Below are 16,769 nucleotides of genomic sequence, written 5' to 3'. Positions count from 1 at the left end.
GAAATGGATCAAAGGTTAAACCAAGGTTTCTAAACTTCAACATTACTGACATTTTGGACTAGATAATTCTTTTGTAGTAGCAGCCTATTCTGTGCATTGTAGACATAGGGCAGCATCCCTGGTCTCCTCCCAGTGGCTGACAGTTGCCCCTCCCCAACACACACACAGTTGTGACAGCCAAAAGTGTCTCCAGACATTGTTAAATGTAAGAGGAAGAAGGAGGATTAAAATTACCCCGATTGATGAAAAGCCACTGATCTAGAAGGTCCTCTTGTTCTTACCCATGAAGAAAATGAGGCCAGAGAAGTAATAAAGTAACTTGACAAGTTAGAAAGTAAGAGGCAGAACTATGCCTCACACTCCAGGCTCAGGTCTTTTTTACATGGTATACAGTGAAAGTCAACAAACAATCTGAAAGGCTGAAGGAAAAGCATTCCAAGGTGAGAGAACAGTTACAAGTAGGAAAAGGACTTAAATTCCGTGAAAGGAGGCAAGTATGGCGGGATATAGTGAAGCAAGGACAATAAAAATGGGTGTTCAAAGAGTTGAATTCTAGTCCTCTTAATGCACCTAACCAGATTTATGGACCTTAGAAAAACAATTCACCCTAAATTACTCATCAACATCAATTATTCTCAGATGGCATTCAAACAAAGCAAGATCTCATCATCCACAAGTGTAGCTTTCAGTTCCTCCTCACAACCCATTCTTCACTTGATTTAAAACTAGGATTCTCAAGTGGAAGTCCCAGGTATACTATATATATATATATATATATATATATATATATATATAATATATGAAGTAAAGCCAACCAAATAAAGAAAACATAAAGAACAATTGTTTTTCTACCAATAATAAATAACTTTATCTTACCAAGTTTGATAATTAAAGTTATTTCCCAAAAATCTTGTAGGTGGAATGACAATGTATCTCAAAGGAAAGCATGGAATCAAATCTTCATTTCATAAACAGGTTTATAAATCTGAATGAAGCAGTACTTCCTACTTTTTTTCTATATGCTGAAGGAACAGAAGTCCTTAGTAGGCATTAATCCAAAAAGTATTAAGATAATAACAGGATCACACATACTATGGAAGAAAGCTGACTTGATGATGCGAGATATACATGAGAATTGATTCATAATGAATTGATTTTAGACATGTGTTAATACCATATTTTTGTGATATCAGACCTTTTAAAAAATTTCAGATATATGTAATGTTAACCATTAAACTTCAGACTCAATATTTCCAGCAAATTGCAATTCTGAATTAACATGCTACCACAGTCAAGCACAAAGGAAGTTTACCTGCAGTAGGATCTTTAGCCAATGAGTTATCCAAGGCGCTTGTTATCGCCTGGAAAAGATTCATTTTCTGAGTTTGCCCTGTGAAAATTAAAAAGAAAAAAAAAAACAAAAACTTTTTAAAGTAACTTTTCCTATATTGTAAGATATATAAAACAGTTTCTTAACAGTTGATTACAACATGATTAAAATCAAAGTAGAAAGGAAGATATAGAATATAGTGTGTGAATTTATTGGATTATTCATAATGATGCTGGTTCTGGGGGAAATACAGAAGCCATACAGACTTCTGTGCTTGATGATGAAGCAAAATTTACACATATTATATTAAAAACAAGTACACAAAAGGAAAAAGGAATAGAAGCAAGTCACCAAATGTGCATAGATAAAAGCGATGGGAAGTCAGGAAGGGGAACGAGCAGAGTGGAAGTGGTCTGGAAAGACATTCTGGCCAGGGGCTAAGGATATATGCCATAACAAGTACACCTGGCCCGAGGCACATGTAATATGCCAGTAACAGCAAATGGTGGTGGGTCATAAAACAATGAGGGAGGAAGGCTAATGATAAACTTAAGCACTCAGAACTTGCTGGTGTTTGGTGAATACTATAATCCCATGCCTTTGCACATCAGACTTGGTCCTTCCTCATATCTTATTACTGCTCAAGTTAGATCTCGGCAAGCCAACCTCTGGCTCCCTAAATAGGTCGATAGGAAGGCTAAATGGAACAATACATGTAAAGTACTTAGAAAAGTACCTGACACAGTGAGTGCTGAATAAATATAAGCTATTTATTAGAATCTGGACTTTGCCCACGTCCTTCATCTTGACCTTGGTATTAGGAATGGTAGAAATTTTTATTTAATAAAGTGCCAAATGTTAGAATTCAGAAACATCATTACTCTGAGCTTTAAGTCTTGGTGCTGCCCAGAGCCCACAGATATCCCAGAACTGGAGGTCACATTCCAAACACACTCTTCGGGGCAGAGAAAGGGTTTTGCCTGAATCTTCTCTGATCCACATGCCTTCTTCACTTTATTGCCTGATCTGTGCACTAGGGTTCACTTTAACCCACAGCCATGCTGGTAGTAAATCCCTTGAACACCTGCTAATTATCCTGACTTCTGTCCCAGTTAATTTCTGTGGTCGGTCCTCAGTAGCCTGGGGTGTCCCAAAAGCCAAGGTCTAACTCACAGTGTGATTCACAACAGTCATTGCTGCCATCAAACCTCTGGCTGTGACACCCACTGGTCACTCACCCTTTTCCTGGAGACCTATCTTTGTCCCAAGCTCAGCCTGGATTCACGGTAGGCTCTGATTTATGACATCTCTCATCTTCCATTATCCACTGACACTCGACCTTCTGACTCCACCTGCTCTGACCCCTTCCACACTGCTGAATGTACGGGATTCGGGTCTTGGCAATATCCATTCAGATCTGCCCTGCTGCCCTTTATGCCAAAAATAAAGGCCTGAAAGGACGCCTGCATGGCTCAGCGGTTGAGCGTCTGCCTTTGGCTCAAGGCGTGAATCCAGGGTCCCAGGACTGAGTCCCACATCGGACTCCCCACAGTAAGCCTGCTTCTCCCTCTGCCTATGTCTCTGCCTCTCTCTGTTTCTCATGAATAAATAAAATCTTAAAAAAAAAATCATACCAAGTAAATCTGGAAAGTACTGCTTAATTTCCTACAAAGAATATACTCTCTTATATGAAAATAATTTATACGTAAGATTATATAAAGGTTTTATTTCCATGTAAGCACAAAAACTTCTACTTCTGAATACTCTTTTGCAAATAGATTGAAATTTTTAGGAGTTTGGATTAACTGTTATTCTACTAGATACTTTTAAAAGATTCAAATAATTTTTAACAGAGCAAGAGGAACATCTACTTTCAATTATTTTTAAAGTTGGAGGATAGTCTGTGAATGGGTTAGGAAGAAATCACAAATTATTCATAGGTAAGATCATTTTAAATATTTATTTCCCTTAGAATTACTTATCTCCTACAGCTTCTATTAAAGACCATTGATAAGATATGTCTATGTTCCTTCATGACAAAGTATGTACCTATATCACATCTAACTATGAACACTAAAAAATTATTAAACATTGCTATCAGAGGTGCCTGGGCAGCTTGGTTGGTTAAGTGTCTACTTTCGGCTGAGATCCTGGGATTGAGCCCCCACGTCAGGCTCCTTTTTCGGTGGGTAGCCTGCTTCTCCCCCTCTCTCTACCCCTGCTTGTGCTCTGTGTCAAATAAATAAATAAAATCTTTTTAAAAAAACAAACTGCCGGGGATCCCTGGGTGGCGCAGCGGTTTGGCGCCTGCCTTTGGCCCAGGGCGCGATCCTGGAGACCCGGGATCGAGTCCCACATCGGGCTCCCGGTGCATGGAGCCTGCTTCTCCCTCAGCCTGTGTCTCTGCCTCTCTCTCTCTCTGTGACTATCATAAATAAATAAAAAATCTTAAAAAAAAAAAAAACTGCCAAATCATTCAATCACCAGTATTAATAAATGGCTGCTAAATTTCAAAACCAAACAACTCTTCTTTCCAAGATAAAAAGTTATAACAAACAAAAATGTACACAACAGGGATCCCTGGGTGGCACAGCGGTTTAGCGCCTGCCTTTGGCCCAGGGCGCGATCCTGGAGACCCAGGATCGAATCCCACGTCGGGCTCCCGGTGCATGGAGCCTGCTTCTCCCTCTGCCTGTGTCTCTGCCTCTCTCTTTCTCTCTGTGTGACTATCATAAATAAATAAAAATTTTAAAAAAATAAAAATATTTAAAAAAATGTACACAGCAGTGTAATTTCCCTTTCAGGAATACAAGCTAATGGGTACCTATTGGTAAAACATAGCTTTATGGATGGAGTGAGCTGCTCACTTGAACTTGTCCTAAGTAGAGCACTGTGAAAAACCAAGCCATTATCATTGTTGCAAAGATAAATTGGGATATAATGGAGCGTCTGCAGAATATATGGAACACAATAGAACAGAAGCCCTGAGAGGGCAGGGATAATTACCTGCTTTTGATCAGAAGTATATGCTTAGCGCTTATAACAATGTCTTCCATGTAGTAAGTGCTTGATAAATATTTGTTGAATGCATGACAGAACAAAGAAATATATTAGGCTGATTCAATAAAGATAAAATACACAAAGCACAGTGTTAACCAACCACTTAAGGAGAAAGAAATACAGTAGGAAAAAATATCTACCACTGTGACAACTTAGAGTCACTCTGCAGGGGAAGGGGAATGAAGTAGAAGTGTTATTGAGTTACTCTGAGTAACTATTAGTGTGCAGAAGCATTGAAGGGAGACACCTTGCACAGAACTAGAGTCTCGAGACTAAAGGGGCAAATGGGTGCCCCAGAAGCAGCTGTCTAGAAATAAATAAGGTCAGCAGCAGGACATGTTGACAGGGTGTTTGTAGTCAAACCATGAACAAATAAAAAAAAAAAAAAAACAGCTATGATATGGAAAGTTAGGGTCTGCTTTCAGAAACCAAAGGTTCTACCAGCATAGCCAGCAGTGGCCCTCTTGAGCTTGGAATACACTCGTATAGTATAGCATTTTTGTGTCATATTCCTGAGGAAGTTCAGCATTTAGTGCCTAACAGAAACAGGACAATCAGTATATGCCTGTTGAAACATGATGAAGGATTTTAGTGGCATAATCTGGCACTAACCACACTGTGAGATGGAAAGATGCCTAAGAAACTACCTATTTTCTCCCAACAAAACCTCTTCCACCCCTACAGATGTCCCATTCTCCAGGAATCCCTTTATATGTGCCAGATATGTACCTCTGTCCCATTTTAATCCCTACTCTGGGGTTTCCCAACCTCTACCCCATAAAGTTTCACAGAGAATTCAAATAGGAGGGACAGAACATTTTATATTAAAATTTATATAAACACAAATGCCTCTTCAGGGTGCCAGTAAAGGAGGGGGGTGGTTGGTGGGGGTGTAGGAGGGGTGTTGGCAAGGAGACTGTCACCTAAGGCCAAAATTGAGAGGACCTAAGAAAGCCTTAAAGCTCAATAGACTGTGGCTAGGAGCCCTGGGTCTCCCTAGGAGCACTTTGTGTCTTTTGTCATGGTATGACGAGCTACAGCTGTTTCCCTTCCTTTGGCTGGCTACTTCTCTACTCGGTCTCCAAGTGGCTTTTAAATTCTTCCAAATGCTGGTGACTCCCAAATGGTTTTCTCCAATACAGACCTCTCCTCTCAACTCCAGGCTTACACCCAACAGTCACCAGTTCCCTACTTGGGTGTCAGGCTTTTCTAACTCAGGAGGCACACAACTGAACTCTTGACATCTGCTCCCAAAACCAGTCCTTTCCATCAGCAAACAGCGCTATCCTCCACTCAAGTGTCCAAACCAGAAATCAAGGAAGCATCCTTGAATATCTTCCTTTTGTTCATTTCTTCTATCCAATCCATCCAATCCCACTTCCAAAATATAGCTTAAAATCTAGTACTACGATGTCCCAATTCCAGAACTCACCGTTTCTTTCCTGCTCCTGAAAACTACCTCCTAATGTCCTACCTTAGCTCTTGCTGCTATATACATCACATACTGAGTGGCTTAAACAACAGAAACATTTTCACTCTTCTGGAGGTTGGGAAGTCCAAGACCAAGGTGAGTTCCTAATGAAGACTCTCTTCCTAGTTTGCAGAAAGCCATCTTCTTGCTGTATCCTCACATGGTAGAGACTCTCTTATGTCTCTTTTTTTTTTTTTTTTTATAAATTAATTTTTATTGGTGTTCAATTTACCAACAGACAGAATAACACCCAGTGCTCATCCCGTCAAGTGTCCCCCTCCGTGCCCGTCACCCATTCACCCCCACCCCCCGCCCTCCTCCCCTTCCACCACCCCTAGTTCATTTCCCAGAGTTAGAAGTCTTTATGTTCTGTCCCTTTCTGATATCTCCCACACATTTCTTCTCCCTTCCCTTATATTCCCCTTCACTATTATTCATATTCCCCAAATAAGTGAGAACATACACTGTTTGTCCTTCTCCGATTGACTTACTTCACTCAGCATAATACCCTCCAGTTCCATCCACGTTGAAGCAAATGGTGGGTATTTGTTGTTTCTAATGGCTGAGTAATATTCCATTGTATACATAAACCACATCTTCTTTATCCATTCATCTTTCGATGGGCACCGAGGCTCCTTCCACAGTTTGGCTATTGTGGACATGGCTGCTAGAAACATCGGGGTGCAGGTGCCCCGGCGTTTCATTGCATCTGAATCTTCGGGGTAAATCCCTAACAGTGCAATTGCTGGGTCGTAGGGCAGGTCTATTTTTAATTCTTTGAGGAACCTCCACACAGTTTTCCAGAGTGGCTGCACCAGTTCACATTCCCACCAACAGTGTAAGAGGGTTCCCTTTTCTCCGCATCCTCTCCAACATTTGTTGTTTCCTGCCTTGTTAATTTTCCCCATTCTCACTGGTGTGAGGTGGTATCTCATTGTGGTTTTGATTTGTATTTCCCTGATGGCAAGTGATGCAGAGCATTTTCTCATGTGCATGTTGGCCATGTCTATGTCTTCCTCTGTGAGATTTCTCTTCATGTCTTTTGCCCATTTCATGATTGGATTGTTTGTTTCTTTGGTGTTGAGTTTAATAAGTTCTTTATAGATTTTGGAAACTAGCCCTTTATCTGATATGTTATTTGCAAATATCTTCTCCCATTCTGTAGGTTGTCTTTGAGTTTTGTTGACTGTATCCTTTGCTGTGCAAAAGCTTCTTATCTTGATGAAGTCCCAATAGTTCATTTTTGCTTTTGTTTCTTTTGTTTTCGTGGTCATCCACATGCAGAAGAATGAAACTAGACCACTCTCTTGCACCATACACAAAGATAAACTCAAAATGGATGAAAGATTTAAATGTGAGACAAGACTCCATCAAAATCCTAGAGGAGAACACAGGCAACACCCTTTTTGAACTTGGCCACAGTAACTTCTTGCAAGATACATCTTATGTCTCTTAAAAGGGTTTTAATCCCATTCACGAGGCTCCAGCCTCATGACCTAATTACCTCTCAGTGACCCCCATCTCTGAATACAACCACACTGGGAATTAGGGCTTCAACATATGAATGGAGGGCATGGGAGACACATACATCCAGTCCATAGTACCACCTCCTCTCTTCTACTCCTTCACTTCTCATTCATCAAAGCACTACTACAGTAAGTCCTAAAGAGCAATGCATGTCATGGTACTCCTCTGCTCAAAATCCTTCTAAGTTCTCTGCACCCAGAATAAAGCCCCACTCCTTACCATGTCCACAAAGCCCTGCTTGATCTCATCCCTCCCCACCTCTAAAGTCCTATTTTGTACCACTGTCCCCAAAGGCTCAGCACCTAAGACTTCTCTCAATTCCACCAAACCAAGATCCCTGCTATATCAGGACCTTCATGCATGCTGGATCCTCTGCCTGGCACCCCCTTCTTAGATGTTCCTTCCTGATCCTTATAGCCTAGTTAAATGCTACCTCTTCTTAAGAACCTTGCTAGGTCTCTATTCTCTTTCCCAGCACCTGAGCATGTCCTACAGGTCATTTATTGCCATTGGGGCTGATTTCAGTACACATTTGCTTGCTATTTTTTTAACTTTTTTTTAAGATTTTATTTATTTATTTATTCATGAGAGAGAGAGAGAGAGAGAGAGAGAGAGAGAGAGAGAGAGAGAGAGAGAGAGAGAAAGGCAGAGACACAGGCAGAGGGAGAAGCAGGCTCCATGCAGGGAGCCTGACGTGGGATTCGATCCCATGTCTCCAGGATCACACCCCGGGCTGCAGGTGGCGCCAAACCGCTGCGCCACCGGGGCTGCCCTTTTTTTAAGATTTATTTATTCATTCATGAGAGACACAGAGAGAGAAAGAGAGAGAGAGAGAGAGAGAGAGAGAGAGAGAGAGAGAGAGATAGGCAGAGAGAGAAGCACTCTCCATGCAGGGAGCCAGATCCTAGGACTCCGTATCACACTCTGGGCATGAAGTCAGATGCTCAACCGCTGAGCCACCTAGGCATCCCTGCTAGCTATTTTCTGTCCCTCTTCCCAACTAGACTTCAAATTCCATGAAGATGGGTCCATATCCACATTTGTGTTTTGTGCTAAGCACCTAGCACAAAGTTTGGCATCCAGGAGAAAATTAAAATAGAATAGGATTAATAGAATTAATAAAGAAACCCACACCTACATACAATGCTGAAAATCAGGGGCAGGGAGAGGCCCAGATGTGTTCTTGGGGAGCAATACAGGGCAGCGAAGGCAGCACACACACCGACATAATTATGCAAACCTGGCCTGGCATCCGGTGGGTCCTTTATTCCAGGTGTGACTTTGGGAAAGTTACTTCACCACTGACATTCCACTTCCTCTTCTATAAAACAGGGATAAGACCTAATGTATAAGGCCGGCGTGACGTTTCAGTGAGATAATTACCATCAAATATCCAATATGTACGAGCATCTACTCTGTGCTGGTTACCTATGGTTTCCCCTAATTAGGGACACCAATCTTAGTGCAACTGGTACCGGGCACCATAATTACATGGCTTATCTCATTAAGTTCCCCCAGCCATGGAGACAAATAAGCTTGGCCAATATCACAGTGCTAAGTGCAAAGGGGGCCTCAAATTCAAGCACGTCTGCCTCAAGAACCACATCTCTCAGCTTCTTTGTCACATGGTTTCTGCAATGTTGTCATCTCCTATAATGATGGTGAAAATGGGATGAGATGAAAAATACAGCAGAGCGAACGAATATGGGCAATCATGTTGTCATAACTTTGTATGATGACAGAACGTGAGCCTACTTATCTGGGTGAAGACTGAGTAGTATACAGAATTACTGAATCAATATATTGTACACTGGAAGGCAAAACAAGGGGAGGGGATGAGACGAGAAAACCAGGAATCAAATTCCTGGGCAATAAGTAAATAAACTTGAAGGTAGGTAAATTACAACAAAAAAGGAGGCTAGGAGTCCTCAGATGAGATGCAAAAGATGCAGCAAATTTGGGCAGCCCGGGTGGCTCAGCGGTTTAGCACCTCCTTTAGCCCAGAGCCTGATCCTGGAGACCCGGGACCAAGTCCCATGTTGGGCTCCCCGCATGGAGCCTGCTTCTCCCTCTGCCTATGTCTCTGCCTCTCTCTCTCTCTCACTCTGTCTTTCATGAATAAATAAATATTTTTTAAAAAAAGATGCAGCAAATTTGGGGAAAGCCAGGTTTGAGGTGGAGTTAAGAGGGGGCAAAATGTTGTGTGAATAAACTGAAGCATGTATGAATAATGCAAAACAGTGTGTGGTGGTGTGCACAGGGGCCCAGCCTCTGCTCTGGGAGCAGACCAAGTCAGACTACCTAAAAATGAAGCCTGGCTTCACCTCATACAGATAGGGTGACTTGGGGAAATTTAAATGACAAAAAGTACAGGGGTGCCTAGGTTAAGACAGTTAAGCAACGAATTCTTGATTTTGGCTCAGGTAATGATCTCAGGGTCCTGAAATAGAGCCTCACATGTGTGATCGGCATGCAGTCGGCTGGTCCATTTCCCTCTGCTCCTCACTCCTCGCCTCCCCACCCCCATCGTTCACTCTCTGTCTCTCAAATGAATAAAAAAAAATTTAAGATTTTATTTATTTATTCATGAGAGACACACACAGAGAGAGAGAGAGAGAGGCAGAGACACAGGCAGAGGGAGAAGCAATCTCCATGCAGGGAGCCCAACGTGGTACTCGATCCCAGGTCTCCAGGATCAGGCTATGGGCTGAAGGTGGCGCTAAACCACTGAGCCACCCAGGCTGCCCGACTAAATAAAATCTTAAAAAAAAAAAAATAGAAGTTTAACCTCTTTGCAGCTAAGTTTCTTTACCATAAAATGTGGATGATAATAGGATCCCTATCATTGCACTGTTATATGAGGATTAAAAATTGCTGCATGTAAGGCACTCAGAACAGTGTTTGGTACCTGGTAAGCTCTGATAAAAGTATCTGTGGTCATCACGATTATCATTCTGTGGGGTACCATGGAAAGGTCTGGACAAGCAATGATAAAGTAAGAACAAGGAAACACAGAGTAGGAAGAGAAAACAGGAAGGCCACAAACTGCAGCAATTCTGCATAAGACAGGGAAAAGAGACATGGAGAGAATTATCTAGTCTCAAAGGTTCCCAACTTTTGACATGGTTGTGTTGGTGTCAGACTAGCACTCAGACTAGCCTACCTCATAATGCTATGTTCTGCCAACACTTCCAATACTGTAGAATAAATGTGTGTCCCCCAAAATTCATATGTTGAAACCTCATCCCCAATATGATGGTACTTGGAGGTGGGGCTTTCAAACATGAATAGGTCATAAAAGTGGAGCCCTCTTGAATGGGATTCATGCCCTCACAGAGAGAGACCCCACAGAACACCCTCACTTCCTCCACTAAGTGTGGTCACAGGGAGAACACAGCTGGCTAAGAACCAGGAAGCAGGGCCTCACCAGACACCGAATCTGTCAAATCCTTGACCTTGGACTTACCAGCCTCTAGAACTGTGAGAAATAAATTACTGTTGTTTATAAGCCACGAGTCTGTGGTATTTTTCTTACAGCAGCCCAAAAGTACTAAGACATCCAATCAATGCATCCAAACCTAAGTCATCCTCTCCCCAAAAATGTGTTTCTTTCTTCCAGCATTCCTCATTTGTATCAGTGATACCACTACTCTACCCTTTCTGCCTCCTAGGCTAAATGTCAAGTCATCTCTGCCCCTCCCCTTTTAGCCCCCACAGGCAAAACAGCACCAAATCCAGTCAATTCCTTCAAAACACACAATCATTCACACTGACACTCCCCAAGCTTTAAAGAGTTATACCTGGGCAGCCCGGTGGTGCAGGGGTTTAGCGCCGCCTGCAGCCCAGGGCGTGATCCTGGAGACCCGGAATCAAGTCGCACGTTGGGCTTCCTGCATGGAGCCTGCTTCTCCCTCTGCCTGTGTCTCTGCCTCTCTCTCTCTCTCTCTCTCTCTCTCTCTCTCTCTCTCTCTCTTTCTCTCTCTGAATGAATAAATAAATAAATCTTTAAAAAATAATAAATAAATAAAGAGTTATACCTTCTTGCCTGGGCAGTACAGCAGTACAATACCTGACTGACCTCTCTGCCTCCTTACCTTGCCATATCAATTCTATAACTCTCCTAATAACATTGCCCAAGCACATCTCAAGTCACTCTCTTACCTATAAACCATCGATGGCCCTCCACAGCCCACAGAATAAAACCTGAACCTGAATGTAATGCAGGCCGCACAGTGTAAGCTACACTGGATATATTCAATCTTTTCTCCCCCACACCCCAACCTTTTTTCAGGCTTTCCAAACTTTGATTTTCTATCCTTCCTCTTTTTCCTCCAAACCTACTTCTCATTCCTCATAAGAGCCTGTGCTTTCTAGCATGTCTTTACTCATGCTGTTTGCTTCTCTACAAATTCTAATGCTGGAAGACCTTCATCCTCACAAAAAGAGGACTTTTCAGTCTACCCTTGGTTTCTGAGAGCTGCCTGCCTCCCTCTACGCAACTTCCATGGCTTTGCTTTCCCATGCACCACAGAACAGACTTACCTCACCTCAGAGATTTCACCACTGCTTGCCCTTTTTCCTTCTAGGAGAACATTATTTTGCCTTGGAGAGGATTCCTTTGTCTTTCTTCATAGTGAAGCTTAAATGTTGCCTACTCAAAGTCGACCTTGAACCACCCCTCTATTTAAGCAGTCTCTTTCATGGTCAAAATAACCAAAATGTCAGGATGCCTGGGTGGCTCAGTGGTTGAGTGTCTGCCTTCGGCTCAGGGTGTGATCCTGGGGTCCTACGATGGAGTCCCACATTGGGCTCCCTGCATGGAGCCTGCTTCTCTCTCTATGTCTCTGTCTCTCTGTGTCTCTCATGAATAAATAAATAAAATCTTTAAAAAATAATACTAATAATAACCAAAATGTTAAAAATAAAACTATTTGTAGCATACATGAAAGACAAAGAGTTGCCATCTTCATTAATATTTTTAATATACAAAATATTAGCACAACAGTAGTGTGAGAGGCTTTTCAGGTAGACATATCTGGGCTCACATTTTGGCCCTGCTACTTCTCAGACTTGGATATCGCTGAGCTTCAATTTTCTCATCTATAAATGAGTGTAATACTCTCTAGGTCACAAGGTTACTTACTGTGAGGATTATAGACTGATGTCTACCACACATCTGGAACAGAAAGCCATTAAATAATGGTAGGCAGGATTAATACTGATGGACAAAATTACTAGGCATATAATTTTGTAAATATGCAAAGACAAGGAACATCCAATTCACAAAAGAAAATAAATCTGGCTAACAAGGGGTGCCTGGGTGATTCAGTCGGTTAAGTGTCTGCCTTCGGCTCAGGTCATGATCTCGGGACACTGGGATTGAGCCCTGCTTTGGGCTCCCTACTCCATGGAGAGTACTCTCCCCTGCTCGTGCTCCCTCATGCGTGCTCTCTCAAATAAATAAATAAAATCTTTTTTAAAAGTCTGCCAAACAAATATCTGGTAAATATCCCTTAATAGAAATAAAACCGGGGTGCCTGGGGGCTCAGTTGGTTAAGCATCTGCCTTCTGCTCAGGTCATGATCCTTGAGTCCCGGGATGGAGCCCTGTGTCCAGCTCCCTGCTCAGAGGGGAGTCTGCTTCTCCCTCTGCCCCTCATCCCACTCGTACTCTCTCACTCTCCCCCTCACTCTGTCACAAATAAATGAATAAAACCTTTAAAAAGAAAGAAAACAAATACATAGTAAAACAGCATAAAATAATAAAATACCGAAGCATGTGTACACACACACACAAAACTGATACCAATTCCAATTTTTTAACACACCACCAAGCAATTCTACAACATTCGCTGGGTGCCTTACAATCCAGCTCAACCAGTGGGATCTGGAGCGAGTGTCAGATCTCACAGGTGAAGGGCTCAGGTGTTATTAAGACTGCCCCCACCTCCCAATAGCCAATCACAAGTCCAGGTTGTCACCTGTGCTTCTGACTGCCTATGGTTTAGAGGTTCCTACAACCCCTTCTTTGGGATTAATTTGCTAGAACAGCTCACAGAACACAGAGAAATATTTTACTTACTTGATTAATGGTTTCTTATAAAAGGACATAACTCAGGACCAGCCAGAGGAAAGAGATGCATTGGGGAAGGTATGGGGAAAGCTCACGGAGCTTCCAGACTCTCTAAGCATGACACAATCCCCAAATCTCTACCTATTTATCTATGCAAAAGCTCTCTGAACCCCGCCCTTTTGGGTTTTCAAAGGAGGCCTCATTATATAGGCATGACTGATTAAATTCATTCAACCTCCAGAACCTTTCCCCTGCACAGAGGTCAGGGGTGCGACCCAAAGTCCTAAGCCTCTAGTCACACAACTGATTCCTCTAATGACCAGCTCCCATCCTTAGATGAAGTAGGAGCTTGTGAAAAGACACCATCAGAATAACAAGACACCTTTACTGTTCTCATCAAAAGAAATTTCAAAAGTTTAGAAGCTCTGAGCCAGGGAAAGGGGACAAAGACCAGTATGTATCTATTATAAATCACAGTATCACACACCGCACAGTTGCGATTTTATCGTGACACTCAATACTCACACTTTGATAAATGCAGATGGAAGTATAAACTGATCATTTGGACTATGTATTAAAAATCCATTAAACTGTTCATATCTTTGGGTCAGAAATCTCATCCCTAGGACTTTATTCTAAAGAAATTATCTCAGGGATGCCTGAGTGGCTCAGCGGCTGAGTGTCTGCTTCCGGCTCAGGTCATGATCCCAGAGTTCCAGGATTGAGTCCCATATCACGCTCCTCTGCAGGAACCTGCCTTTCCCTCTGCCTATGTCTCTGCCTCTCTCTGTGTGTCTCTCATGAATAAATTTTTAAAAATTAAAAATAAATAAATAATCTCAGATATATAAAGGATACATGAAATGTTTCTATCCCGATTATTTGTAACAGTGCAAAAGTGTAAAATAAAAGCATAATAGCAATCATTAACTTTCCACTTAGAGTGCTTCTTAGTAGGCAAACCGGGTTGAGTACATTGTACACAACTGTCTATATTTAGTCCTTATAACATCCTTTGAAGTAGATATTATTATAAAATCCTGACTTACAAAGAAAGTGAGACTAATGGATGGTGGGTAATTCAAAGTCATAGGTAGCAGGGCTGAAATCAAACGTAGGACAATCTGATTCTAGGGCCAAGATCTTAATCACGGAACAAGTGTTTCTACTCCATGGAACACGTGACTTTCTAAAGGTTACGAAAAGCATGTAATCATATGGAAAAATGCTTCTTGTTAAATAATGCAGATTGTATCTGCATTAAAACTACAGTTATAGGAAAATGTAATCCCACTGATTTTTGTCAGTGGAGTAATTTAATTCCACCAAACTGAAAGGAAATACCTGGAAGGATTATGTTAGCAGTATTTACAAATAGTGGATGGTGTAATCACTTTTTCTTACCTTTTTCTGTTGCCCAAACTAGCTGTAACGTGCATTTATTTTTATTTTTAGGATGAAGACAAACATATAAACGTAATTATCATTCTACCTGGATGTTAGTAATTTCATAATTATGGAAGGGACATGGGAGGATTAAGAAAAGCTGTGTTCTATTTTTCAAGTATCAGGCTAAAGTTTCTTTGCTTTGAAGACAGAATTCAAGATTCATCCTGTTGCTGAGAAGAAATTGCTATTCATCTTTATGGTATCTACTATTTCACAAAAGTGGTACACCTCTTAGTTAATTATTTCTACATGCATTATAGTACATTATTTAGAATGGAAGCTTTAGAATCTGAATAATTAAAATCCAGAGCAGAAGCTGTCACTACCTTCCGTAAAGCCTTGGACAAACTATCTCAAGACTTCAGTTAACATCGCTCACCTACCTCTAAAGGTTGTCCTAAGCATCAAATGAAATAATGAATGTAAATTTTTCAGCATAGTACCTGCCTGTGGTAAGCACTCACTATATATTCATACCTATTACCCACAAGTAAAGACACTCTTCCAAAAAATATCAGCTCTAGCACGTGAAAAGTTATCAGACAAGGAGAAGGTAAATGTTTTCTTATTATTTCTGAGGTTCAGATAATAGACACTAGATCTTTCGGAGATTACACACAACTTGCAGAAAAAATGGTAAAGGTCATGCAACTGTCATACTCTGAGGAGTTTGCTATGTGACCTTTCTACCAATGAGAGTACTAGACAGCTTCCTCTTCCCCTCACCTTCACCTTGGCTAAGTGGCAGCCTAGCCCAGCCCAGGCCCATTGCTAGGCTCAAATGGGAAACCTGGATTCCTTCCCATCTCTTGGAATAACCTGTTCTGTGACCTTGGGAAAATCATTGCACTTCCATTTCCTCTTCCCTGCCACAGCAATAATAAAATAATAATGATGATGATGATATGAAAAATAATTCTCTTTTTAAATAGCGGTGCCTGCGGTTAACGGCCTAGCTCGGGGCAAACTAGGACAACACACCTAGGGCCAAAGCTGGGAAAGTAAGGATGGAGAACTGAGAAAAGGAGGCGTTCCCTGGGCACCACCCTCCACCCCTCCGCCCTTCCAGACCGCGGTATGCCCTCTCACCCATCTCGAGGGGGCCGAGGGGCTGCCTCTCGAGGGCTGCACAGCCACAAAAATAGAGCCGGGAAGAAACCACTCAGGCGCTCAAGTAGAAACAAGCAATACAGGAATTACATCAAGAAGCAAGGAGATCAGCCTGCCGCCCGCCGCCCGCACGAGCAGCGTGGTATTCCTTGCGAGACCCCCACAGGCCCGGGGGTCTGGGTTGCACCGGGCGCAGACAGGGCAGCCCCTAGCTCACCATACTCCTGGGGCTCCGGGTCGGGCTGGAAAGTGAAGTGAGCCACATGCCGCCTCTGCGCCGCATCCCCAGCGGCCGAGGCTGCCTGCGGCCCCGCGCCTCGAAGCCGACCCCACTGTCCTTCTGCCCCGGCCGCACGCAGCCTCAAGAGCCGGGCCGCAGTCGCCGCCAACGCCGCCATCCCCACTGGCAACCCTGGTTTGCAAGCTGCGCCGCCGCACACCGCCGGCAGAGGGGCGGGGCACCGAGGCGGCTTCCCCATTGGTTGGGTCCAAGAGGTGGGCCCATGAAACAGACCAATCGGAATCAGGAATTCGGGGGTGGGGAAGGCGACGAGAGGACGCCGGAGGCGAGGGCCTGCAGTGCGCATGCGGAGGAGGAGCAGGGGCCGGGGCGAGCCGGCAGGTGAGCCCCAAAGAGATGGTTCCCGGAGGCGGAGCCTTCGCTAAGTCACCGCGGGGTCCCTAACCTTACACGCTAGTCCGGGATTTGCTTTTACTGATGTCGTTTAGCGTTGTTACCTCCGTAACTTT

At 42.9% G+C, this 16,769-nt stretch overlaps 1 protein-coding gene across 2 annotated transcripts in view; it reads right to left on the bottom strand.

Moving 5' to 3' along the window:
* BCKDHB (branched chain keto acid dehydrogenase E1 subunit beta) overlaps nucleotides 1-16,454 on the bottom strand; it is a 214,369-nt gene extending 197,915 nt beyond the window's left edge. The window contains exons 1-2 of one of the 2 annotated variants that reach the window (XM_055330823.1): nucleotides 16,237-16,454; nucleotides 1,313-1,390 (exon numbers count right to left, since the gene is read on the bottom strand). In XM_055330823.1, the coding sequence (XP_055186798.1) occupies nucleotides 1,313-1,390; nucleotides 16,237-16,417 (259 nt within the window). In that variant the 5' untranslated portion in view covers nucleotides 16,418-16,454. Of the gene's footprint in view, nucleotides 1-1,312; nucleotides 1,391-4,336; nucleotides 4,356-16,236 lie in introns of those variants that run through there. The other variant, XM_055330824.1, reaches the window with a different exon arrangement.
* Nucleotides 16,455-16,769: the final 315 nt, after the last annotated feature.

The sequence above is a fragment of the Nyctereutes procyonoides genome, unplaced genomic scaffold (assembly GCF_905146905.1).
Source record: "Nyctereutes procyonoides isolate TBG_1078 unplaced genomic scaffold, NYPRO_anot_genome, whole genome shotgun sequence".
NCBI classification, from domain to species: Eukaryota; Metazoa; Chordata; class Mammalia; order Carnivora; family Canidae; genus Nyctereutes; species Nyctereutes procyonoides.
This window is presented reverse-complemented; position numbering and strand designations above follow the sequence as displayed.